Source organism: Peromyscus californicus, unplaced genomic scaffold, assembly GCF_007827085.1.
Source record: "Peromyscus californicus insignis strain IS unplaced genomic scaffold, ASM782708v3 Scaffold_24__1_contigs__length_46423439, whole genome shotgun sequence".
Lineage (NCBI taxonomy): Eukaryota > Metazoa > Chordata > Mammalia > Rodentia > Cricetidae > Peromyscus > Peromyscus californicus.
The window spans coordinates 32,096,344-32,123,881 of NW_026294535.1; the positions used below are offsets into that span (position 1 = coordinate 32,096,344).

At 42.4% G+C, this 27,538-nt stretch overlaps 1 protein-coding gene and 1 long non-coding RNA gene across 4 annotated transcripts in view; one reads left to right on the forward strand and one right to left on the reverse strand.

The window, feature by feature from the left end:
* The first annotated feature begins 104 nt into the window (after nt 1-104).
* LOC128119794 (uncharacterized) lies at nt 105-22,640 on the forward strand. 3 transcript variants are annotated; one of them, XR_008221680.1, is made up of 4 exons: nt 105-272; nt 689-871; nt 13,931-14,020; nt 21,293-22,640. It is a non-coding gene; the product is annotated as an uncharacterized LOC128119794 (long non-coding RNA). The 3 variants fall into 3 exon arrangements; XR_008221681.1 differs by lacking the exons at nt 13,931-14,020; nt 21,293-22,640 and adding an exon at nt 1,540-6,549; XR_008221682.1 differs by lacking the exons at nt 13,931-14,020; nt 21,293-22,640 and adding an exon at nt 5,111-6,549.
* Nucleotides 9,415-27,538, reverse strand: part of Tph2 (tryptophan hydroxylase 2) — a 102,469-nt gene continuing 84,345 nt past the window's right edge. The window contains exons 9-11 of the mRNA XM_052753384.1: nt 19,665-19,760; nt 10,624-10,757; nt 9,415-10,327 (exon numbers count right to left, since the gene is read on the reverse strand). Of these exons, the coding sequence (XP_052609344.1) occupies nt 10,153-10,327; nt 10,624-10,757; nt 19,665-19,760 (405 nt within the window). The 3' untranslated portion in view covers nt 9,415-10,152. The remainder of the gene's footprint in view (nt 10,328-10,623; nt 10,758-19,664; nt 19,761-27,538) is intronic.

Sequence of the window (27,538 nt, forward strand, 5' to 3'; positions counted from 1 at the left end):
ATGATGAGGAAGTGTAAGCCAAATAAACCCTTTCCTCCCTGAGTAGCCTTTGGTCATGGTGTTCACCACAGCAAACTAGGACAAGGGTATTGTGCTGTGGGATGGTCTGTATGTCAAATGTGTTGCTGATTGGTCAATAAATAAATCACTGATTGGCCATTGGCTAGGCAGGAAGTATAGGCGGGACAAGGAGGAGAATAGAGCTGGGAAGTGGAAGGCTGAGAGAGGGACACTGCGAGCCGCCATCAGGACAAGGAAGATGTAAAGTACCGGTAAGCCACAAGCCACGTGGCAAGGTATAGATTAATAGAAATGGATTAATTTAAGCTGTAAGAACAGTTAGCAAGAAGCCTGCCACGGCCATACAGTTTGAAACCAATATAAGTCTCTGTGTTTATTTGATCGGGTTTAAGCGGCTTGGGACTGGCGGGTGTCAGAGATTTGTCCTGACTGTGGGCCAGGCAGGAAAACTCTAGCAACAGTATTGCCACGAGTTTAAAAAAAAAAAAAAAAACGAGGATGTAGTTACTGGACAAAGGCAAGAAGGTAGATAAACTACAATTGGGTGGTATAAGCAGAGAGACAAGCACTCAAAAACACATATTTCCAACATGGAAAAGGCCTCCATCTAGGCTAGAAATCTGCAGGAGTAATAGGGATTTTTTTTTCTCTCTTTCTCTGTTTCTAGGCAGTAGCTCAAGAGGCAAACTCAGGCTGGCAATTAGCTGTCAGCTGATCACCAATTCAAATGTCCTGGAGTGGGCCGGGCTGATGATCTGCACTTGCAGTAATCATTTGGCTGGGTGAATCAAATTATACTTTCCAATGCCACTTCAAATCAGGATTGCTCTGTCTGCATTCATTTTTGGCAGTAAGTATTACCATGCAACTTATTTTCTTTGATATCGACTCTACGTGGGCAAGGGAGGAATTTAGGTTTCTTTTTACGGTCTGCTCTACAGGAAAGACCAAAAAGTGTTAGAGATTTGTAAGGAGACTAATTAGGATCTATTCCATTTTAATGGCTAGGCTTTCACACTGAAATGGATAGGGAAATGTGTTCTGCCCTTGCAAGGTAGAGATTTTTCTTCCCAGTAGCTATCTGATTTGGGAACCTCATTCTTTGATAATGCCATGTGCAGTGATCAATCAGATGTAATGATCAAAAGGAAGTTGGCCTCAATCAATCCCGATAAACAAATAACTGCTATAGTAGCAAACCTAATGTGTTCTTCACTTCGAATTCTGTTGCCAATAATTGGCCTCATTAACGTCTGTGAAGTTAGCTATTCACTACACTTGGGCAAGCTGTACATTAGATGTGTTCAGTGGTTTGCAAACCTTTGGGAATAATAGACCCCTGAATCAGCATCTTGCTAGTTCCATGGAAGGGAAGAAGGGAAGAAGTGAGGAGGCTGAAGGGACACAGGAGTGAAAGGGGATCAGGATATTGCCATAACCCATCACTTTCCCGTAAATTAAAATTTTCTTTCTCAAACTAAATACGAGGGTTAGCTTTGCATCTTTATTTTTTTTCAGATTTGGTTTTGACAGAAAATGAACTTGATTTCTTTGTGCCATCTAGCTTTCAAATTACCCTGCCCACATCTGTCAGATGCCTTCATGGTTCAATTATAAAAAACTGTATCCAGGCTGGATCATGAGTCTGCTGTTTGCCACAACCACAGACGCCCTTGGGTTGAACATCAGGCTCCCTGCAATCTTCCCAAAGAAGGAAATATACTTCCAGCTGTTACACCAGACTCATCCTTCGTGGAGAGAGGGGGAGCACAGCAAGTGAGCCCTTTGTAGAGTGCGTAAAATATGCAGATGGGGAGACAGGAGGCAGCAGGAAGAGTGGAAATAGATTTACCAAAATCATGTACACTCCTGTAGAAACAGCCAGGGTGGATTGACTGTGTGGAGTATGTACTTTGCCCAGAGATAACGAATATTTTTGTCCTGAATTACCCTATGTATCAGTGCCATGCATGTTTCTCAACAATGCTCATTTTCTAATTCATATTCTGCCATCAGTGTCTTTGAATTACACAGGGAACATATCTTTTTTTCTCCAGTCTAGTTTGTCTTTCTTAGGTGCTGTCCAGGGAAATTTCAATACCATGTTGTTTTGTCAACATTTTAGGTATTTTAGAAAGACAAAGGATCTCATTAGATGAGTGATTTTCTAGCCAAATGAGAACCAACCCAGGTACCAGTTGTTCCAATTTCCTCTGGGATTTCTTGCCTGCCACCTAAGTTTAGAGCTTAGAGGCCAGCAAGATTCTGACTTTGCAGAACCCAACACTACAATGACCTCCTAATTGGTTTTCCTGTTTGGATTCTTCTTCTCACACCTGTTCATTTCCACACAGCAATGTTAGTAAGAAGTATGAAGTGCTCCTTGTCAATGGCTTCCTTCCAGCCCTCCAGTGATGACACTGCCCTAAGAGGGTTCCTGACTGCCATGGAATTCCGCCTTAGCTCATCTTGGTTCCCACCTGATCTGTCATTCCACTCCAATCCCCTGACAGCCTTGTTCCTCATGGGATGCTCTTTTCCCAGCTTCTTCCTTCTTGGCTTCTGGTATCACGGTTCTTGGTCAACGTCATCTACAAGTAAACCCATCTTACTTAGTACCCCTTCCCCATTACTTTTCTTCCCTTTGTTTTTGAGATTGTAATATAATTACATCATTTCTCCCTTCCCTTTCCTCCCTTTGATCCCTCCCATATACCCCTCCTTGTTCTCTTTCAAATTCATGGCCTCCTTTCTTATTGATGGTTGTTACATGCATATATGTATATGCATATATATTCCTAAATATAAACTGCTCAGTCTGTATGTTACTTGTATGTTTTCAGGGCTGACCATTTGGCATTGGATAACCAATAAGCATGCTGTTCCCACTGGAAGACTATTTTTCCTATTCTAATATCCCTTAGTTGCCTGTAGTTCTTTTATATAGCAATGAGGCCCCATGGGCTTCCCCTGTCCACTTTGGAGTGTCTGTTGGTGTCATCCTTGTTTAGGTCATACTTCGGCAGTCATATTGGTGAGACTTCACAGGTGTAGCTTCTGACATTACTAGGCAGAAGAGCCTTGCAGCAAACTCCCTGATCCTCTGGGTCTCACAATCTTCTCCCCGACTCCTCCATAACGTTCCATAAGCTTTAGATGCAGGAGTAGATGTAGCCACTGGGACTGGGATCCACAACTCTGTATTTTGATTGGTTGTGGTTTTCTGTAACAGCTATATAAGCTTCCAAAGGAGGGAAGCAACCAACAGTCCCACCCAGCAATGACACCCATGAACCACAACAACAACCAGCATAGCATAATAACCCTAAGGGTACAAGAGTGGCATGCATACCTTGGCAGTAGCCATCAGTTTTCTGCGACTTAATACCAGTTCACCAAGAGGGAAAGCATGCCTGCTACTGGAAATATGGCCTAGGGCTACTGAAATAGTATATCTTGGAGAAGAGACAAACATCACTTCACTGAACCTATACCTGACTGCACTCTAAATAATTTGCCCTTATACCCACATATCAGTATTGTTCTCACCCCTCATCAAGGAGACTTCTCTTCGCAAGACAGAGAACATTATAGAAACCCCATTACTTTTTCTCGGATCACAGTGATTACTTTCTTCATAAAATATGCCATCATTTTAAATCACACGGGTTGTTTTCTTACTTGTGTCTTTCCCACTAGAAGGAAATTTTGAAGTGGGTATAAACTTCCTATGTCTTACTCCCTGCTCCATCCTCACATTCCAAAAATATATCCTGGTATGTTCTAAGCCAATGGGGAAAAATGTTTTGAGGTACTAAATAGTATAAAACATACCACCAGTTCATGTTTCACCAGTTATTTTCGAAATATACAAACCTAATGTTGAATACCAGTGTTCTACTGTTAAATCTCTTGTCTCTTCCTAATATGACAATCTACATAAGAATCGTTTTTCAAACTAAGACACTGTCTTTGGAAATTGAAGAAGAAAAAGGGAAAGGGGGGGAAGAAATGGGGTGGGGGACAAGCTGAAGCACACCAGAAAACTCTAGGCTGCTTTCTTTTTCATTATAAGTCAGACAAGGTTCATGAGAGTAAGCATCAGCACTCGGCACTTCAGGAGTTGAAAATTAGACCAAATGAATTGGAGGACAACTGCGTCTCATGTTAATGTTTTCCTCTTCGAATGAAGAAAATGAGATGATGTGAGCCATGACTCCATTTGAAAATGAAATTTCGTATTTCTATTTGCTTCTACATTAAAGCAGACTTTTTTTTTTCATTTTAGACTCTTCGTTGTTGGTAAATGTTTCAATATTTTACATTTATTAGGATCAGGCCCATTTACTATTGTGCAAGTCAGACAAGCACAGATAGAGAGTCCCTCTAAAGCATCATTTCTAAATTACACAGTAAACAAATGAGACTAAGCTAGAAACCTCACAACCCTTCCACTAATGTGTTAAAAAACAAAACAAAACAATAAAGCACTGGCCAAAGTGTCCTACTTTTAAGAGGTAAATTTTCAAATAGTCCACTGCATTTTTACTGGTTCAAGGGAACAGCTTATCCAGGAATACCAGAACATCCAGGTAGATACCCTACCTGTCTCATAACATACAAAAATGTTCAAAAATAAGCCTATAATCAGATTTTTTTGCCTATCTTTTGCAAATAGTAACACATAAGAAACTTGATTTTGCTCGGAAATATACGTTGATTTCTGATTAGCTGATTATAGAAGTCAGAAGAAATGCCAAAATGAAGAGATGACTCACCAGGGGATGACAGCGAGCAAGTGTCTTGAAATTTATAATTGTCCTTGGATCTACTTAATTTAGCTTAAAGTCACGAGGCATCATTGAGACAAATGGCTGCACAGAGCAGGTACCAGACATGACGAGAGGCTGCCTGTGATCATTTTTTTTTTTTTTTTTGTTGCACTATTTCCACCCGAGGACTTTTTCAGCCAACACTTTTCCTATAATGGCTATTAAATTTGATAGGATTTTTCCCACCATTAGCTGTAATGGCATTTACATGTTAAATGCTCGCAACAAACGAAACCCACGATTCCATTGTTTCACAGGGTGAAAGCCATGATTACTGCTCTTCGAGGTGGAGAACACATCTAAAAAGCATCGTCTAATTCCTTCCCCTTGCATGGTACCTATGTGAGCTCTGTGGGGAAAAGCCTGTTTGCTTTGCAGCTCTTCTATTTTTGAAACAAGATAGATTCTTGCACATGCAAGAAAACTGAAGATTTCACCATCAGCCAAGCAGAAGACACCTCAAATGTTATTTTTGTCTAGGGGACTGACTTGTTTACGATTAGATAAAATTCTCCCTCAAGTACATTTGACTGAGAAGTTGTCCTTTCACAGAGCTTCAAGCAAACAGTTCACTGGCCACTTATGGCTATGTGTTTGTTTGTCTGTTTGTTTTTTTAATGAAAAAGAATGGAACAACACTCTCCAGGATTTGTGCCTGAAGCTCTCCTCCATCACGGAAACAGCAGGGATGGCAGACATTTAGGATTTCTCAGCCAATTTTCTTCTCCAAGAAAACTCAGCAACTTACCCTAAACATTTTAGATCTTACTGTTCCAGATTATTATTCTGGGTTACTATTTGTCAGGAGATATTCAGGGTCATTGGGATCTAGTAAAATAAGGTCTGAGAAGCTGTATCAATGGTTCTATAAAACTATTAAAATACACAGCTGTGTGATCCGTCTAGAACTTTTTGACTTCGTTTCCCGTTTCTCTGCCACCAATAACTTTCCACGGCACTGTCACCCCCACCCAGAGTAGCAAACAAGCTGCGGGATCTTCACATTCTGTGGACCAAATGTCTTCACAAGAACTCAGCTGTTCCAAGGATGCTTCGGAAAGGACGGGGTTCCTGTGGTTACGAAACCAGTGTTCCAGCTTCGGAACTTTTCCTTTCCTTTGTGCTTTAACTGTTTGCTGTGGGCCTTCGGCGTGCTTATTTTGTTTGGGTTTTTATTTTGTGGTGCTGTAGATCGAGCCTAAGCCCTCACACTTCCCGAGCAAACACTCTGTCAATAAGCTAAAAGATACACGCTCGGGCCCAGAATTTTCGTCTTAGTTTGATCTTTCGAGCTAATGCACTGGTATATATTTGAACCATTTTTTGTTTCTCTTCTATATATTGTTGATACCTAAGTTATCTGACCAATAAGGGGTCCCATATAAGAACCTGGATTGATTTTAAATTGTATGTTATGTGCTGTTTTTAAAAAGGACATCCTCGTAAATTGCTCGAGGCTCCATTCCAAGTAGGTTTCGAACTGTGTTGGTTTGGATGATAATGGTCCCCATAGGTTCATATGTTTGAATCTTGGTCCCCAGTTGGTGGAACTGTTTGGGAGGGAATGGGTGACCGTGTCGGAGGAGACGTGCCTTGGGCACAAGCTCTGAAGCCTCAAAAGCCCCCTGCCATTCCTAATGCACCCTATGCCTCCTGCTTGCCATTTAAGATATGAGTTCTCAGCTGTTCAACTCAATTAAACATCTTACTGTATAAGCTGTCTTGACTTGGTATTTTCTTCACCGCATGGAAAAGTAACTGATACAGAAACTGGTACCAGGAGTGGGGTGTTGCTGTGACAGCTCTGACCACGCCCCCCCTTTTTTATTTAGGAATGTAGAAGGCTTTGGAATTTGGGATTGGAAAAGTGGTTGACTGCTGCAAGTGGAGCTCAATGGGCCTGTTATGCGCAGATCACGGGGACCCCCAAAAGACCACCACAGAGACTGAATCCCGCATGTAAAAGCAAAGAGCCTTTATTTTAAGCTCCAGAGCTTGGTCCCTCTGTCTGTTCGACACAGAGGTGAGAGCAGAGAGCCCTGAGCTCAGGTGGGGCAGAGTTTTTATCATGGCAGAGGTTGAGGTGAGGAGATTTTCAGGGTCCAGGACTCTGATTGGCTGACAATTGTCTAGGGGTATCTGTAAAACAAAAGCAGGTGTGTGCTAGACTCAGGGACATTTGACCACCTTATCTAATGGTTGGAATGTTTGGGACGTCAGGTGCTTCCTCACCCCAGGGTGGATCCCTGGGTGGTGTCAGCTTAAGGCTTTTCCTGGATCTGGGTGCTGCCTGCCAGTAAGCCTGTCACAGAAGCTGTGTCTGGGCCTCTAAGCCTGTCATGGCTGCTGTGTGGTCAAGGTATTTTGGGGCCCCTTCACAGGCCACCCAGTTAAGAGCTTGGAAGACGGTAGTGCTGATAGCTGTTTGGACTGTGGAGGCCCAGCTCAAGAAGATTCAGACAGCAACAATATTAGCAACTGGTCTAGAGACCATTCCTCTGCATATTCTGGCAAATAATGTGGCTGCCGTCCAGCCTGTCCTAAGTACTCGCCCGCGGCTAAATTTAGAAGTCCTGGACTAATTTCTGTAGTGGAGATTGCAAGCCTAGTATTGATTCTGTTATGTAGTTATTAGTAATCTCTTTGATGTGGGTAGACAATGTAAAAGAGCAAGTGGAGCTGAAATACCAAATGGACAGTTTGGAGATGAACAGGACACTGGCAAGTTTACTGCCACAGCTAAAGCTTGTTAACAGTGAAGAGATTAACTCCCTTAGTGAGAGCCAGATCTGCATTGGAAAAAAGGGAAAGGTGCCCTCAGCGCAACACCCAACCCAACTAAGCTTCCAAATTGTAAAAAAAAAAAAAAAAAATATATGGTTTAAGGAATTCTCTGCTCCTGAAAAGGAACACCTAACAAAAGCCCCCACGAATGTGGTTCAAAGGGGCCAGGCTCCATCCTAGGAGGTAGCCAGACTTGTCAGTCTCATCCCTGTGGTACTGGATTGAAAGTCATGACAGATTAAATAAGTAAAGGGATTATGAGATCTTCCAGGTCACAGAGAGTCACTGAGCCAGGAAATGTGTGTGGCAGGGATCTCCCTTCATGGAGGCCCTGAAAGGCCATTGCATGAAGGTGTGAAAGTCAAATCTGGATGGAGTTGGAGATCCCAAGATTTTGGAGCTGCCAGAACTGGGAGATATCTGCCAGGGAGAGCTGCAGACAAGGAGTGGAACCATCCTGAGAGAGAGAAGCATGCTGCAGGCAATAAAGCTGGACGCCAAAGCCCTCAGACACCGGAAACGGAGCTACAGGATCGGGAGTGTGCCCTGCTGGGTTTGATCTTGCTGGATCAGTATTGTTTCACTGGCGTCCCCCGCAACCCCGCCCAGATCGTCCCTTTTGGAATGGTAATGTGTATTCTGTACCATTGTATGTTGGAAGCTTGTGACCTGCCTTATGATTTTACAGGGGGTGGCAATTAAGAGATTGCCTTGAGTCTTAGAAGAGACTTCAGATTTGGGGGGCTTTTGAATAGCGTTGAAACTAAAAGACTATGAGGGCTTCTGAAGTTGGATTAAATGAATTATAATGTGGCCATGAGCATCTGGGGGTCCGGGAGTGGAATGGAGTGGTTTAGCTGTGGCTGGCCCCATAGGCTCATCTGTTTGAATACTCGGTCTCCAGTTGATGGAACTCTTTGGGAAGGATTAAGTAGTCTTTTTTTGTGGGAGGGGGTGTGTCACTGGGGAGCAGGCTTTGCGTTTTCGTAAGACTCACACCATTCTCTGCCTCCAGATTGTGGTTTGAGATGTGAGCTTACAACTCCTGACACAGTTCCTTTGTTTCACCCTCATCCAACCATCTGGAAAGTTAACCCCAGTTTAACACTTTTCTTTCACAAGTTGCCTTGGGCATGGTGCTTTATCACAGTAATAGAAAAGTAACTAAGACACTAAAAGTCATTTTTCCATCTCTTTCTTCTATACTTCTTCCCATTCCCATCCTCTCCCACTCCATCTCATCTCTGTACTCCCTCCCAAACGAAGCAGAATCAGGGAGGTTGTTCAGTGAGGGAACCCATCCGAAGATTAAATTAATTCAGTGGTTCTTCATTTGCTCACTTAGACACTTGTTTTGTTTATCTTTTATAGCAAGGATCACCAGAAATTTGTGGCAAACCACTAGTGTTTACCCAGAATTATCCAGACTTTGAGAAAATAAACCACTCCCCACAGATAGGGCCTGTTTTAGAGCTATTAGAGAAATAGATGTCCTGTTGGGGGACGCGTTTCTGTTAATTGATAAGCTTTAGTTTTTTAAACATTAGTATTCACTCTGTGCCAGTGCAAACACAAATGTATGCTACAGTGGATTTGTCAGCAGTTCAAAATCCATGAGAATGCCATGGATTATGACTGCTACACACCTCACTGTGCCAAGCTGCAGCAAATTCCTTTGCTTCTCCATGACTCAGTTTCCAAATCTTTGGAACCAGAGATGGTACTTACATCCCTGTGACATTCAGGAGTCTTAGTCTAAAGAAATGAGTCAGATGCCTGAGATGATAATTCATTTTATTCCAACAACACATTCGCAGTCCCAAGATTTTTTTTTTTCCTTTTGTTTAAGCTTTCTAAATAGTCTCAAAGTGTTTCCTTCCAAAACACTTCAGGAAGCTTACCACAAATCAGTTTCAACAAGGTCAGTGCAACCTATGCATCCTGTTCATAAGAAGTTTTCTTTTCTTGCACGGTATGAATACTCAGTCCAAAATCACTTCAACCACTGTGTTTCTGAACAATTTCTGAAGTAGAATAACTAAACCTTTTGTTGCTGTGATGAGAAGCTTGGAGAGACTCGATAGTTTGTCTGAAATAATACTGATCCTATTGAAAACAGAAACTACGTCCCAACTACTTTCATTTTATCTGATGAACACAGAGGAAAAGTCTCAGGTCCAAGGAAGAAAAGGTCAACCACTAGAATTGTGAGAGGACTGTCTGCTACAAATTTTAAAGACACAGTTTAAGTTGCTGTTTGTCCACAAATCAGAGATGTCAAATCTATTTGAGACATTTAAGTATATCACCATCTTCCAAATGATGAATGGTTATCTGCATGGGTTGCTTAGAGTATTTTTGTATATTAATGCCATAAGTTACACGGAGGACATACAGAATTGCATGCTTACTAACTAACCATGACACAGAAAGCTATTGATTTTGGAAAACACTGATTGAATTGTTGCTAAGCCCCCCAAGAGCTCATGCTGATAACAACACTGGTTTCTAGGCATCAAATCCCCAGATACTGGTTCATTTTATTCAGGGCATCGCACACTGTGTTCAAATCACTGCGTAGGTCCTGCACCACATTCTCAATACTTCTGGTGTCTTTCAGGATTTCAATGCTCTGTGTGTAGGGGTTGAAGTATACTGAGAAGGGACGGGTAATTGACTTTGCAAAGTCCCTGTAGAATAAATGAAAATAGAAAGATACACCGTCAGCCACCACTGGTACAAGAAACAGATAGGAATAAACAGCCAGAGAAATTTAAAAGTTACTTTCTAGGCCGGGCGGTGGTGGTGCACGCCTTTAATCCCAGCACTCGGGAGGCAGAGGCAGGCGGATCTCTGTGAGTTCGAGGCCAGCCTGGTCTCCAAAGCGAGTACCAGGAAAGGCGCAAAGCTACACAGAGAAACCCTGTCTCGAAAAACCAAAAAAAAAAAAAGTTACTTTCTATAGAAGAAAGAAGAGCAAGTTTACCTCATCTTTTCTTTGGCTTCTTCAAAACTTTCTGAAACAAAATAGACATCCTGGAAGGTGGTGATTAGGCATTCCTGCAAGCAGGTTGTCTTTGGGTCAAAGGCTTTTATGCACGCCTTGTCGGAAAGAGCATGCTGCAAAACATACCACAGAATCCAGTCAACTCCATTCCAAAATGCTACGGCATCACACTTACTAGCCCAGTAATCCACAGAACTGCTCAGTTAGTAGTCTACCATAGAGCATAGAACCCTCCCAGTGCAGGGTAAATTGGGTATTGGGGAAGGGTTGTTTTGTTTTACTTTTTTTAGTCTCTTGGAAGTTGAGGGAGAAAACACGCTCATGTTATTATTTTATATAAAATCAGGCAAATTCATGCTGAAGGACAGTTCAGAGCTATCCCCTGACACAAATGGATTTTTAAATCTACACCATGAATAGAAGCAGGTACAGCAGAAATATGCTCCTAAATTTGTTGCTATAAGCAATGTACTGAAATTTCACTTAAATGGCAGAAGTAATAATTACCTGCGCAGAGAGGTAATTGAGACTCTCACTGAACTATTTGTGGACTCGTTGGGAGACATTGTGAGGCCAGGTACTGTGTATCAACAGAGATTGGAGTGGGCTTATACATTGGAGGGTGCTTACAAAGTAATCATTTACCTTCCACAAAGTACAGCAGAGTGATATACAGCAAATAAATATTGCCAGTTGGGGGGCAAAGAACCAATATTAATAGTTATACTTAAGCCCAAAGCAGGCATTAAAAAAAAAGGAAAGTCAGTATAATTACTCTCTGAGCCATCATTGGCTGCATTCAGCTCACCACATGCCTGGCACTAAGAACATTGAGGAATCCTGAATGACTATATCTTCAAGATAAATCCAGTGACACTAAAAGTTAGTGGTCAGTCCTTACCCACACCACCTGCCTACTTCTAGACTGTTAATGGATGGTTCTGAAACGTAATGTGCAGAAGAATCATTGAAGAGTGTATGAAACCATAGATACCCAGGCCTTCATTCTATCCAGTAAATCTAAATGAAATCCAGAAATGAGCATTTTAAAGGCATCCACGGTGACTCTGACATAAGTGCTTGTGAACTATACTCCTCCTATAGATTTTGTTACTAAGAGGCAGGTTTTTTTGGTAGAAAGAGAGATGGCAAAAATTGCCTTGAACTGAGAATTAGAAAACAGAGGCTGTAGGCCACGCGCTGATGTACCTACTTGTAACCATGGTAGATCACTTGACCTATCAGAGTCTCCACTCCCTCGAGGGAGACATTTAGATTGGATGGTTCTAAAGACGCTATTGAATGCATCTCCTTGATCCAACCCAAAGCCTTTCTCTGCCTCTTTGCCTTCTCAACCAAATCGTGAGAATTTCTTGAAAACTTACAAACCAATGCCCTCCCCATCAACATTCCTGGTGCATTCCCTCCAACAATTTCAAAGTGCACACGCTTATTTACAGCCCTTGGTGAGCAAGGCTGTGGTTTTTTTCCATGTCTGAAAATACAATTGAGAAGCCACACTGACATGAACAGAAAGGGGCAAAGGGCTTGTGATTTGTTTTTCCACAAAATTCTGTTGTCCAGATCAATGCATATATGAGTCATGGAATGTAGAGGACCTTCAGCGTGAACTCATTCTTTTTCTGGAGCACAGAACAACATCATTCTGAGGCAGAAGGTCATTGCACCTACAAATGCACTTTTGCAGAGCCCAGCACAGTGAACATCGGGCACGTCTGGTTCCACATGACCAATAAATCCTGTCCACATTTTCCAAACAACCTTACAGTTTTACCAAACAAAATGTCTTGCTATGGTTTTTTCAGAATTAGAAGTTGCTCTCTTTGCAGCCATCCACTATGATTACATTTAACTGATGTGCTACTCAAATTGTCCACTCATCCATGGGTACACACTGAAGGAAGGACACCGACTGACCCAGTGTCCTCAGTCTATCTACCCTCTCCCCTGCACTGGGAGGCAGAGGCCGACTGTTAGCAACACAGGCTATAGGAACAACTAAGCCACGGGTCCTCGGGACATCTCTGCTGAGCCAAACACTTTTCACAGAGTTGAGGACAGGCACAAAAGGAAATGAAACTCATCAGTGAAACTACCCGTCTCCGGAGTCTCTAGAAGACTTTAGCAACCAGTCAGTGTGTGTGCAGGGCACCTGCGCAGTGTGTGTATTCAACACCAGTGACTGGAAACAGTGCAGGTTCTGAAACACTCATCATGGGGCTCTTGCACTGACTCTCCAGATGTCCGCATTCATTCATTTTAGTAGGAAAAGAGGATTACAGTATATCAAGAGAATTCTCAGAGGACAGGGTGCCCTGCCTTAGACTTCAAGGAGAAAAAAAAAACCCAGTGAGTACACAGCTTACAGTTCAAGGCAAAGACTATCAGGGACTATATACGGCACTTAACCAATATAATACTTAAGTGAAAATTGGGAGCTGACTAGATTTTGTTGTTGTTTGGTTGGTTAGTTAGTTGGTTAGTTGGTTGGTTGGTTGGTTAGTTGCTTTTTTTTTTTTTTTTTTTTTTTTGGTTTTTCGAGACAGGGTTTCTCTGTGTAGCTTTGCGCCTTTCCTGGGACTCACGTGGTAGCCCAGGCTGGCCTCGAACTCACAGAGATCCGCCTGGCTCTGCCTCCCGAGTGCTGGGATTAAAGGCGTGCGCCACCACCGCCCGGCTGCTTTTTTTTTTTTTAAAGACAGGTTTCATTATGTAGCCTAGGCTGACCAGCACTGTCCTCCTGCCTCAGCTTCCCAAGTGTGGGGATTACAGGAAAGCACCACACAGACCCAGCAGAGGAAGTTAACTGTTTTAAATGCTCAAAATTATGATTTATTCTCAGGAACTGTATATGATATTGTGTGTGTGTGTGTGTGTGTGTGTGTGTGTGTTATTCTGGTTCACAAGGGTCTCTCCAACCGTAAAGCATGAAGCCCTGGCTAGCTGCCCCTTGTCTATTAATAAATGTGAGGACATTATTAATAGCCATGGATTAGCCTGAGTTGAAAGGGCAGTCAGTGAATGAGACTGTTATAAACTATGGGGACTTTTGAATTTGGACTGAATGCATTTTTTGCATTATGATATGGCCAGGGAATAGGGTGTGGTGGTTTGTAAGAAAATGCCCCCCAAGGGAGTGGCACTAATGGAGGTGTGGCTTGTTGGAGTAGGTACAGCCTTGTTGGAGGAAGGGGGTGGGCTTTGAGGTCTCATATATGTTCAAGATACCACCCAGTGAGACAGATCATTTTCTCTTACCTGCAAGATGTAGGACTCTCAGCTACTCCTCCAGCACCACGTCTGCCTGCATGCCACAATGTCCCACCATGATGATAATGGACTGAATCTCTGAACTGTAAGTGAGCCACCCCAATTAAATGTTTTCCCTTATAAGAGTTGTCGTGGTCATGGTGTCTCTTCACAGCAATAGAAACCCTAAGACACTGACAGATAATAATGCAAGATAATTCAGAGCATACATTTTAACCTTGGAGTTTATATTTGGTTCCTTTCCTTCCTATGCAATTTGAGGAAACTAATGGACTCTAGAACCCAAGGTTGTGGTCAGAATTAAATGGGGAATGTATGCAAATGGCTAACAGGGGAAGTACTCAACACAGTTATCATTCCTAACTCAGTCCAGACAGGATTACTAGTATCCACATGTGCTGCCCAATAAGCATTTCCTCCCTCTCCCCCAGGGGTCTAGAACCTGTAGGGAAAGAATGGCCCCACATATGAGGCATGTAAGACCCACTCTGCAGTTGTGCCTGTTCTGGCTCATCAGCCTGGCATCTTCTTTCCTCTCAGACACCCCTTTATGCAGTGACACAGAGGTATTATCTCAACTACTCTAGATGTAAACCCTGTGATCCTCACTCTCTATATCAGGACTGGTTAAATTTTGAAGGAAAAAAAAAAATCCCAAGTGTGAAGCCAGATTTATGGGTAATTTGGGTCCTAGATTCCAAATAAGGTTTTGCAAAGATTCCTATGTTCACAGCACAGTCACCTTTTCCCACATCAGAACAACAACAAATAGGTGGATTTCATTATGTATATGTGCACTATGCATGCACATAGGTAATATTCTTTGAGCCTCATTTACATACTCACTAAAGCCTCCAGCAACTGAGGGACCAACATCAGGTCAACGGTTGCAACAGTATAAAATACTTCAGTGCAATAGATAACTTCCTTTGAAACTACAGGATGTTCACATAGGGATTATGATAATGCCATTAATTAAAGCCGTCGCTACATGGGATCGATATCCCTATTGCCAAGTTCAGCAACGTTCATCACACTTCATTTTCCTCAGTGATGCTAGGGCGTTCTTGGTTTGAATAAGCTGCATGGGCAAAGGAGCAGCCTCCTTCCGCAGACACAGCTGAGGAGTTTCCATCCCTCAATCCTCCAGCATTTTCTCTGTCATTCCTAACAGTGCCCCCCACTCCCCGCCTTCAAGAAAGGAAGGGAACAGGAAGGGGGGCTTGAGCTGCCCAACCCAGTAAGGGCAGAGAGCTCAGCAGCTGAGTCCGCTGACCTTCCAGGTAACCTCAGAAAACCTGCAAAGCCCTGGAGGCTCTCCTCCATAGCCTGGCAGTAATTCTGACCACCTCCCAGCAACAGCTGAAAGAGGCAGTAAATACAAATGATCATAATAAATAGAAAGCTGTTTGGAGAATGCAGATTAATAGCTATATAAAGGTAAAACCAGTAATTCACCATGCAAGGACATCCTAACACTAAAGCCAAAAAAAAAAAAAACAAAAAAAAAAACAAAAAAAAAAACCCACCGATAATCAAATTTGCTTAAACCTGAAACACAAAAGAGATGTATTTCTATGTAATATTCCAGCAATCACTGTAGAGTGGATGCCGAGGCCGCCTAATCTTTGCCCTGAAAGGAATAAAGAACTGGAATTCACCCTTATCCCTGAAAAAGAAGAGCAGAAACTGCCTTTCACTTTTGAAATAGATTAATTTTTTTTTTTTTTTTTTTTTTTTTTTTTTTTTTTTTTTTTTTTTTTTGGTTTTTCAAGACAGGGTTTCTTCTGTGTAGCTTTGGTGCCTGTCCTGGATCTCATTCTGTAGACCAGGCTGGCCTCGAACTCACAGAGATGAGTTCCACCTGGCTCTGCCTCCCGAGTGCTGGGATTAAAGGCGTGCACCACCACGCCCGGCTGAAGTAGATGAATTGTTTAAAGGCAAGGCTCACCCTTCACTGTCGGAAGTCATTTCCTCGCCACCTATCGCCGTTTGAACGTGCAACGTGCCTCCACAGGCGCGTGTGTTTCCACACTTAGTGTCTAGTGGTGGCACTGTTTGGGGAGGCATGGAACTTTCAGGAAGTGGAGCCTAGTTGGGAGGAAGTGAATCACTGGGTAGTAGTGTTGAAGGCTGTAGCCCAGCAGGGAGATAGGAGCAAGGATCATCACCATCTTTGTCCGCCATACTCATTGGCCATTCCTACCACCACGCCTTCCCCAGAAGACATACAGCTTCCCCTTAAACCTGAGCCAAATGAACCTTCTCCTTCCTCAAGTTGCTTTAGCGAGGTGACAAGGAAAAGTAACTAATCCCTGTCCCAGAGTGAACAAACTTCGCTGTTGGTTCCCCAACATGATAACCCCTTCCTCAGGACTTTCCTACAAGACTCTGTGTGTCACAGCTTGGCCCATCCGTTTGGGGCTTATGGAAGAAAATGAATGAATACGCAAGGAAGTAATTAATGGAAAAATAAGAGACTCTACTGTTTGGTCAACTGTAGGATGAGGAGAAAAAGTGTGACGTGAAAGACACATGCTAGACAGTGAGTAAAAGGCAACCAGTTATCCTGTTTTGAACCTGCTTTTCAAAATTCATTTTCCAGATGACTCAGCTCATGGTTAACTGTTCTCTAAAATGATGGAAATGCAGAAAATCCCCCCCACTTCCCGGGCTTTTGGAGTTCCAAGCAGTATGTCAACCATCATGGTGTGGGTAGTTTTTAATCAGATTTATGCTAGCTTTCATAAGACTTTCCATATTTGCTTTAGGTCTGTCTCTGAAAGAGAAATCAAGTGCTTTTTTTATGAAGAAAAAAAAATCAAGGTCCTCCTCCAAACTACAGATACCCCTCTTGGAAACACTTGGCCAGTTCTGAAGAGCAGCATCTATGCCCACAGGAAAATTACAGCACAAATCTTACAAGTTTTATGTTCCAAGAGAAAAGGTGAATTGTGTGTACTTAGATAAAAGTTATGAAGACTATACCAAAGCCTCCAGAAACTTAGGGACCATAGGGCATCAGTTGGAGTAGTAGAAAATACTTTACTGCAATAGATAACTTCATTCAAAACTGTAAGGATATTTATACAAGAATTATGATAATGGTATTAATAAAGCCATCCTTACATTCAGTCTAGAACCATAGTATCTTTCTTCAAACAAAAACATATGATATTCAGGGGACTGGAGGTGACTCAGAGTGCTTGCTGCTCTTTCAGAGGATGGGAAGAAAGCTCATAACCCCCTGGGGGTCTGATACCCTCTCTGACTTCCATGAACACCTGGACTCACGTGCACATGCACACACACACACATACAAGCAAACATAATTGTTTAAGTATTTAAATGAACTGTGAAATGTTCTGAGCACTTACAGGAATAAGACAGACAGGAAGAGAGGGGCTGCTAAGGAAAATTCCAGTGTTCTGTATTCTCTGTGAACAGTTAGAAGGTATTTCTTGTAAAAAGAACATCTGAATTGTAAAAATGGTCCAAAACAGCAATCATGGGGATGCTGGAGTGTTGAAATCTGAGACTGGAAGAATGCTAATGACCAGAGGTGATGGACCTGAACAGGATGTTGCACGCAGACAATGCCCTTTGCTGTACATATTTCTAGCTGATTTCCATTTCTAGATGATTCTGTCCACACCAGTCAAAACAAAACCAACAGATTCACCCCAATGCTGCCTACACATGCCTCATTAACCAGACCAGGAGACCTGTCAAAAGTTGGGGGGCATGAGAGAGATTTGTTTGTTTCTAGAATAATTTATAAACTATCTGAAGAGAATGTAAATAGATGTAGCTCAGGGAGTTTTGTTTTCTGACTTTCTCAGGAGAACCAAGAAGAGTCTTAGAGGGCATGGACTTACAGGGTATGATGTCCTATTATTGCTGTAGGCTTTGGCCACTGTAGTAACATTAAATTTATTATTATTGATGTTATTTTTTTTTAAAGAGCCAGCAAAATGACTCAGCAAGTAAAAGGGCTTGCTCAGTGTCCCATCCAACCTGAGTATCATCCTCAGAACCACATGGTGGAAGGAGAGAACCAACTCCTCAAAGTTGCTTTCTGACCACACGTGTACTATGGAACGCACACACATAGACACACAAGCGCACACACGCGCACACGTACAGGGTTTTGACTGAAGCCCATGTGTTACACACTCCCTTGGTCCATTGCTCATGTGTGCATCCTATCCTTTCCTAATCCATCCTGCTGATTCCTCAGGACTCACTGTGAGCAACAAGATTCTCCTCAGAAAGCCTTTCTCAAGCATGGCCGATGATGTGCCAGACACAGTTGTCACACTTTTTCTATTATTTGCTTGGTTGTTTATCTGGCAGTAGGGGTCAAGTCCTGGATGATAAGAGCCTCAGACTGTTGAACCTAGAGCTCTGATACTACAGTCTGCACTTGGGTCTGGCTCTAGCACATTCGTGTGTAGTTTAGGCAAGGGCTGTAATGGCTTTCCTCAGCTGTCTCATCTCTAACAATAATGACATCGGATTCTTATAGGGACTGAGTTGATATGTTCCACATTCCTAAACTCTGTTTAAGAATTTGATAATTTCTGGCATCATTTTCTTTGAATTCATGTTCTTCATCATTCTCTGTCTCTTGATTCCCAGTATCTGGTACAGGGCATGCCACCTGTAAGCATCCAGTGAAGGTTTTTAGGAGTGAATAAATTATCTAATTAATGAAGTTATAAAACTACAGACTCGATAAAACTGCAGTGAGATTGCATCTTTCGAGAATACAAATAAGCAAAACATTCCAGGAGCAACTCATTTCCCAATCGTATTCTACAACAACGATCAATGCTGAAGAGAACACCCTAAGCTAGTCTCTAATCCTCATCTTAGACTGAATAATCAAGGAAAGATTAAGTTATTGTGAGTATAATTCTCCAGATTGTACATCATATTGCCTTCTAAATGCATCAAAACTTACTAGAATGTTAAAATTATCAGAATGCTCCAGAGCCCACCATTTCTAAATAAATGATCATTTTACTATTTTAAAAAAAAAATTCTAAGCATCACAAATACATGCTACATGCCTCCTTGACACTGTGCTTATTCAGCTTATTTTGTCTTAAACTGCTGATAAGCACAAGTATTTTAATTGCATTAATTTTGGAGAAGATGGAATATCCTCAAACTCCTCTTTGAGAGGTAGAAGTCCATGGAGCCATGAAGGACATGGAAACAAAAGTAGGAAGGCCAGACTTGCATCCCATGCAAGTGTCAATCAAGAACATCCCATGCAAGTGTCAATCAGGAGCATCCCATGCAAGTGTCAATCAGGAGCATCCCATGCAAGTGTCAATCAGGAGCATCCTATGCAAGTGTCAATCAGGAGCATCCCATGCAAGTGTCAATCAGGAGCATCCCTGTTAACTCACTGCCCACTTTTCAGCACTAAATTTAGGTCAGCCGTTTGTTTCCCAGCATTGGAGCATACATTTGTCATTCCTGTTGATTTGGGCACATGGCTGCTCATCCATTTGGGTCACACCACCAACCCAGAATGGCTTGACCCATTTTCAGAGGTGCAAAAAGTTAGGTCAGCACCCACATCTGAGGTGCCAGATCCTCGGTATTAAATATGTATGCAGAGCTGTGAGTAGAAATGTTCAGACCAACAAATCAATATCTTCCATGACCTTGAACCAGTTTGCTTGGGGAGGATATTTTCATTCACAGCTTCGTACCTTCAATTCTCCAATGGAGGAAAGTAGCCCTGCTCCATATGCTCGCAGTTGACCTTCTTGCTTGCAAAGGCCAAACTCGATTGTGAAGAAATAACACTGGGGGAAAAAAAGATGGACACACATTCAGTGAACTGGTCAACAAGTTCCTTCACAGAATAAAATGGCACCCAAAATAAAATGTTGCACTGTATATAATCGCCTTAAATTTTTAAATAAATTTAAATCAGGAGTATTTATTATAATCCATTATCTTGCTGAATAACCCTGTCCTCGTTTATATACCTCAACAAACTTCTGTTTAATTTCAGCACATAATTTTTGCAAGTTTTTTATGATTAATATTTAAATAATAATCCTACCCTCAGTTGAAAGAATATAGGAAAATTATAAACCACTAGGAGTCTTGTGATTCCTGTATTCAGAAACTTTATGGATCAAAACATATCTTCTGTAATAATTTTAAAGTTATAAAGTTGTAAATGAGTACATCTTAGTAATACTCTACAAGAATATGGTCTTTCACCTACCAAATTGTGTTTCGGTGGCATAAATAAGAAGATACGGAAAGATGAGTTGGAATCTAGTCATCTCAAATGTATGTATATTTAATCTGTTTATTCATTCCAAAGACATGTATTCAGCTAGGGCAATGACTCAGAGAGTAGAGAGCCTCCTGACCAAACACAAGAACCTGACTTTGGATCCCCAGCACTCACATAACAGCTAGGCATGGCAGCACACTTCTGTAACCTCAGCACTAGGGGAGACAGTCAGATCCCAGGATCTCACTGGCCAGCCAGTCCAGGGAAATGATGAACTTCAGATTCATTGAGCCCCCATCTCAAAAACAAAGGTGGGACAATAATACGGGAAAATGTCCAACATCAACTTCTGGCCCTCACACATGAGCAAGCACACCCATGCACACAATTACATACAAAACACACCAAAAAACAAATACACAAATAAACCTTTTTTAATGGCATTTGTTGAAAACCTACTAGGTGCCACTGCTTGGGAGAGAAATAAAAGAGAGACCAAGAATACAAATATGTACTTACCAATCTATCAAAACTACAATGTATGTTTTTAGTAAAATCTTAAATGCATACTAACATATGCATATGTATATGCATGTGTGTGCATATTTTTTTAAAAAAGGAGACAGTTGAGTGGGTTTAGGAGGAGAATCTGGGAGGAGCTGGGGAAGGGGTGAATGTAATTGAAATACATTGTACAAAATTCTCAAAGAAGTAGTAAAAAAGGAGGAAAAAAAATAGTAGAATCTGCAGTTACTGCTGTTGGGTTCAAGAAATCAACCTGGACAGAAAAATGTCTGGTGCACAACAAAACTCACAATACTGTTGTAAGGGACTGAAATCACACTGTTTTATTTCTCTAATAGAAAAGTGAGAAGCTAGCAACACGTAATAAGAATTGAATCAAATTAGCACTGTCCTGCGTCCGTGGTGCTAGGGCAGGGAAGGTGTTGAGAAAGAGAGCTTAAACACTCCTGACACAGGGCAGAAAATAATTATAATTTCTAGCCCATGGCAGCTTGCTCTATTTTTATCCAAGGGTTGAGATGTCCTCTGATTCTGAAGGGTTTTGTTTGCTTTTTAATGCAGGGATAACCTCCGGGTTGAGTGGTCCCATGCTCTGCATAACTGAGCTGCACCCAAAGGACTGGCCACTTCCAAGCCACGGCGCATCACCTCCAGAAGCAAAGCCTCCCTCCAGATTCAACTGCCGAAGAGGTCAAAATTATAGTCCATGCCACCAACAACTCATCTGCGACGTCTACCAATACACCTCCTTATACTGTCCCACATTTTCTTTGTTTTCTGATCTTCTGCTTTTTGACAACTCTGCGGTACTTTTACACATCATCTCCACACTGAAATATAAGCTCTATGCAGCAAGTATTACTTTCCATTCCTTAAAAGCAATGGAAACTCCAGCTCCTTTGACACTTTAGACTACATCATTCTTTGTTCAGGGAGGCTGTCCTATGTGTTATAGGATGCTTAGCACCATTCTAGGTACTGATAAAATCCCCCACCCTCAGGATTTTTAGTAGCTCCATACCGCTTGGTTTTGTCAACTTGACACCAACCTTAAATCTGTCTCAGAAAACGGACTTTTAATTGAGAAAAATGCCTCCATAAAGTTGCCTGGAGGCAAGTCTGTGGGGGTGTTTCTTGATTGATGGTTGATTGTGGGTAGTGTCACTAGGTGGCCCTGAGTGCTGTAAGAAAGCAGTCTGAGCAAGCCAGATGGAGCAAGCCAGTAAGCAGAATTCCTCCATGGCTTCTACATCAGCTCCTGCCTTGAGTTCCTACCCTGCCTTCCTTAGAAAATAACTACAAGCTATAAGATTAAATAAACCCCTTTCTCCCCAAGTTGCTTTTTGGTTAAGATAGCAATAGAACCTCTAAGACAGTGGCTTTTTATTAAAACTTCTTTATAAAGAATTTGCAAATAAAAAACATCACATGCGCCAGGCAGTGGTGGCGCATGCCTTTAATCCCACCCAGCACTCAGGAGGCAAAGCCAGGTGGATCTCTGTGAGTTCGAGGCCAGCCTGGTCTATAGAGCAAGATTCAGGACAGGCACCAAAACTACACAGAGAAATAAAACCATAAAAAAAAATCACACACCGAAATTAACCAGACCCAAAGTCTGCCATCTCAATGAACTTCTATATGGTTACAACAGCTGTGGAGCGTCACACTGGATTTTTGCCCTTTCACTACTGGCTATATTTTTTTTAAAGATTTATTTACTCATGTATTTTATGTGTGTGAGTGCTCTGTCTTCATGTTCATCATAAGAAGGATTCCGATCCCATTACAGACAGTTGTGAGCCACTATGTGGTTGCTGGGAATTAAACTCAGGACCTCTAGAAGAGCACTCAAGAGCTCTTAATTGCTGAGCCATCTCTCCAGCCTCTGCTGTTGACTATGTTTTTATGCCCTGTTCACCATGAAATTTTAAAAGCTACGTGAGAACATGTATTTTCCAGTCAAAAAACCACACAATGACATCCCAAATGCCCCTGGGAATATGAATGAAACTGTCTTCAGGGCCTTTGTGATTGCTATTCTCTCTGGCAGGATGCTCTACTCCCTGGGTATTTATATAGTGGTCCTTTTCGTTTCTCAGTTGAAAGCTGGTTTGTTAAAAGGATCGCAACTGAAAAGTCTAGTCGTTGAGTGCTTCCCAGACCACGAAAGTAGCCATGCTTTCTACCTAGTCTCCGACCGACATGTTACATGATGAACGCCCCTGACATCACCCTATCCATTGACTTCGGTTGCCCTTGCTGCCCATGTCACTCGGTAGCATGAGCTGTGATCAGATCAGGGACTTGCTTCCGGCTTCAAACTCTTAGCATTTAAACCAGAATCTAGCATAACATAATTGCTAGAAATATCTGTCGAGCAGGTGACTGAGTCCACAGATGGAAGTCACCGTCAGGAGGGATGCAGTCACATAGCTAAGAAGGAGTGGATTCCAGACTGCAACTCGAGTTCCTCGGTGGGTTTGTTTTCTTTTATTTCATAGAAGACACACACATCTGACTTGTCATTCATTTGGTGATCCATTCGCTCTATACCCACCAATACTCAGCAAGCTCTTACAGTGTTTCAGGAATTATAAATCAATCAGGGATGGTATTGCATCCCTAGGAACATTTTGTTTGTTAAAACTGAGCTCTGTCCTCAGCGCCACGTAGGGGGGTGCGGAAGGGGGAGACACACAGGATGGGATGTCAGGACATTAGAAGTCACTCTCACTGAGGTCTCCAGAGAACAACAAACCTAAGAGTTGTCAACATGTTAATGGTTAAAATAAAACCCTCAAGTCTGTCAATCAAACAACTGTGCACAATCCTGGGCACAGGGAAGCCAAGTGCTCATATATCCACGGAGAAGTCCAGAAGACGTGTGGTAATCCAGCCCTTCCACTTCACAAGACGGAAAACGTAAGCAGATGAGTGATTTATATCCAGGCCTCGTCTCAACAGTGACATTCACAAGATCTAGAGCTCAGTGTTTTACAGAGTTCGACATCAGCATCTGCCATCGTTTAAGGCTTCTAAATAAAAAATTAGTAGGTGTGGGATTTTCCTTTACAGCCAAATGATGGGGAAGTGAGAGTCCAAAACAAGGAAACTGGAAGCTCCTGGTGTCTTCTTAGAGTACCTTTGGTTTGCCTCCCTGATTCGTCTTGCATTTTTAGTTCACCACATAACATCCTTGGAACCCTAATGCTAAATGTAGAATACTTTGTGAGGAAATGTGTTGTCATATTCAAAGGCATCCAAAACACACATAAGGAGCCAACTATGGGAGCATTTAGGTCAGCTATGAAGTGCATTTTTTAATTTCCCTCGCATTACATCACTTGCATACATAATACATGGCCACAGTTAACATCCAAATCAAAACAGGCCAGAGAACCTCTGAGAAAAATCTGCTGGACCAACCACAGCTTCTTCCCCCGGACTTGCCCTTCTGTCTGATGTCTGATTTTACAGGAAGAATGTAAAGGCCTGCTTTGGTTTGACAAGAGATCCAAAAGTTGAGTGATTATCTAGTGTGTCTTTAGCGAATATGCTTCTAGAAGCAGAATGGCCCCCAAGGGAAGAGCCCTGTGCATCTCCCTTCCCACGGCTCTGATGCTCCCTGGCCCCTTACCTCATCTGGGAATCTCTCCAAAAGCTCTGCCCTGACACAGCTCCATCTGTTCCTTCTCTGCCTACCTTCCCCTTTTGGCTCCCCTGCGTCCATCAGCAAAGAAAGCCCCCGGATGCCGCTTCTGCAGCCTGCTTTCCTCAGAGAACCAGACCTTTGGCTCTTGAGACCGTTTTTTCCATTTTCGGCTCTGCGTGTGGCTGACAGATAATAAGTAATGGTAAATTACATCCAAAACCCAAGTGTTGGCAAAATTTGAATTAGGGACTTGCTCAGGATGCTTCTCTGTTTCCAATAGTGGTGAATACCTCTTGTCAGATCACTGATTGAAGGAGGGACTGATCATGCAATTCTACTGCCTGGCTTTGTATGCAAAGCCAGCTTCCAATTGAACTGGATGACCCCCCTGGAAATGTCTTAGAGTTCAAGAATAACTAATTGCTTTCGGAAATTTTACGAAAAATATTTATTTTCCTCATAGAATTCTCCAGATGTGGATCTGTAACATGGTCCCTTGAGATTTTTCCAAACAAATATCCTACCTATTATCAGAAAATAAATATGCATAAGGTGAAGGGGGGGAAAAAAACACGCTGAGCCTTGTAAAAACACCTGCAAAAGAGAATTGCTGATTCTTGGCCGCTAATGTCTTTTAAACAGAAACAAATAATAATAGTAAGACTCACACCTCCCAAATTGAAGGGTACCTTTCATCAACACTGATGCTCATGAATTCTAAATTTTATACGCTCTAGTGATATATAATTATTTGTAAATATTTTATTTGAATATAATTACATATAATCATTAGCTTAAAACCAAAACAGGAATGATAGATGGGACCTCTTCCACAGAAGAAAAGCAGAGTCATTTACATACACAGTCATTAAGCAGAGAAAGAAAGGCTGAGTGACAATTGAAATCCAAAGAGACGCAGAGCATACCTGAGAGTGCTCAGGAAACAGATAGGTCGCACAATGCTGCCATCTTCAGATCACTACTGGTAATGTATCGTTCTCAAAACACATCTGCCCAGATGGGTGATCAAAGTTTAAAAGAAACCAAATCCAAGGATGTGAAATCACGCCAGCAAAATACAGAATGGTCTCATGGGATAACTGAGAAATGACTCTCTACAAAACTGTCCTTATGTTTGGTGATAACATCCTGAAGGTCTTTCTGTTAGTCATGCATTCCACTTAAAGGGAAGTCCAGCTTCATCAAGGAATACTGGATGAAATAGACATTTTCTCTCCTTACTTCCTTGCTGAAGAGTCTCCCTGCCTTCCACCTCTAAAATCCCTTGTCCACTCAGAAATAATTATGTTTCCCTCTCCTGGGAGGTACTTTGTTCTGATGAATTGGGTTTAAATAGTGCCTAGGAACTTCTAGGCTAAGGACACGACTCATTTCTCTCCCTCTAGGAAACAAACTTAAATGTGCCACTTAACAAATTCCTGAGTGGATGAGAACATGAGTGGTACATTTCCTGTCACCTTTCCAAAGAATTCATTCTTGCATAGTAGTCACGTCTATTTTTATTTAATAATCACACACATCGTCTCACAGGTAGAATTCTACTATCCCCTTATCCAGGCAAGGTATAAGAAGTTTACAAAGATTCTGAAAAGAGCCTGACTGATGCTGTGGTCAACGCAGAAGCTGTGCAGTGAGCGAGTTCTACATGCCTTTCTTATACAAGACTCCTTCTTCACACCCTTATTCCAGGCCTCGGTGGCCTTCTGCAAAATTCTAACCAAGCTTCGTTCCCGGGTTCCTAAACCCACTTAACATAAGGGAACAAGACCAAAGCACAGGAAGAGAAACCAGAAACCCCAAAGGCACAGAAGCATAGTATTCGGTGACTGGATAAGTACTTCCAAACTTGGAGTTATCACTAGACAGTAGAACTTACCAATGACTTCAAAGCATTGACTGGGAACCTAGCCTGGCTTCCCGGAGCATTCTCATACAAGTGAATGCAGACAGAGACGTTATTGGCTGCATGGTTTAAATGAGAAAACTGGGACCCGAGATTCTGCAACTATTGGTTATGAATCAAACTTGAGTTTAGACCCAGCAACACCGTTCCTCATTAGTGACCGCCATATGCAAAGCTACGGCGGCCAGCCATGCTGACAAGACAGGACCGAGTGCTGAAATAGTTCCGGAGAGTAGAAGCAGCTATTATCCGGCAGTCCTCAGGGGGCATTGGCAACCCATCCTTCTATAGTCCTCTGTGGATTCTGTCACCGCCACTGTCTCCTCCACCTCCACCACCACTACTTCTTCCTTGTGGTCTAACAGATCAAGGCTTGGTACCTGCAGAAATGGGTCCTCCAGGACCGTGGGAGAAAGCACATCCAACAAACATCTGCCCCACAGTTTCCCCTGTCATAGCCAAAGGCTATAAAGCTCATGAAGAAGGGATGCCTCGAAAAGATGCTCTAGCACCAATGACCTGTCAAATCTGGTCAGAATAGAAGGAAACCTGGAAAGGGGCTCATGCGCCACAGACTTTCCTTCCGCGTATCTGCTACAATGTTTCCACTTTTGTTCAGAGTACTGCTTTGCAAAGCTGAGAAATAGGAGGTAGCCAAGGCCCCTCCCACACACCTTTCTACCACCTACCCCACCACCTCTACCCCCCAACTCTTCCCCGCAACCCTCACACCACCACCCACCCACTCCTGGCTACTAGTTTGAATTTTCACATCAAGTTTTCAGTTCACAAACAGCGCACACTTTCCTACCTTTAGCCAAAATCCCTTAATGTTGGCTAAATTGCAATTGATAATGGGATTGGAATAAGAATGATGCCCAGTGGATAAGCAGGAAGTTTCAGAATAGAAATATTAGCATGATAAAAAAAATAAATACTGAAACAAAAGTGAAAATGGAGGATTCCCTGTGCTGGTCCACCACCCCCTCCCCTGTCCCAACATGCATCAGTTTCTGTAGTCATTTCTCAAACCCTTTGAACTTTAAATATTCCTAAAGAGTCATACATAAAACCAAATCACACTAAGGTGGCAATGACTGTCTGGGGCTTCCATCTCCACAGCAAGGGTTCCTGAGGAGGACTCTCCCCTCTCCACAGCAAGGGTTCCTGAGGAGGACTCTCCCCTCTCCACAGCAAGGGTTCCTGAGGAGGACTCTCCCCTCTCCACAGC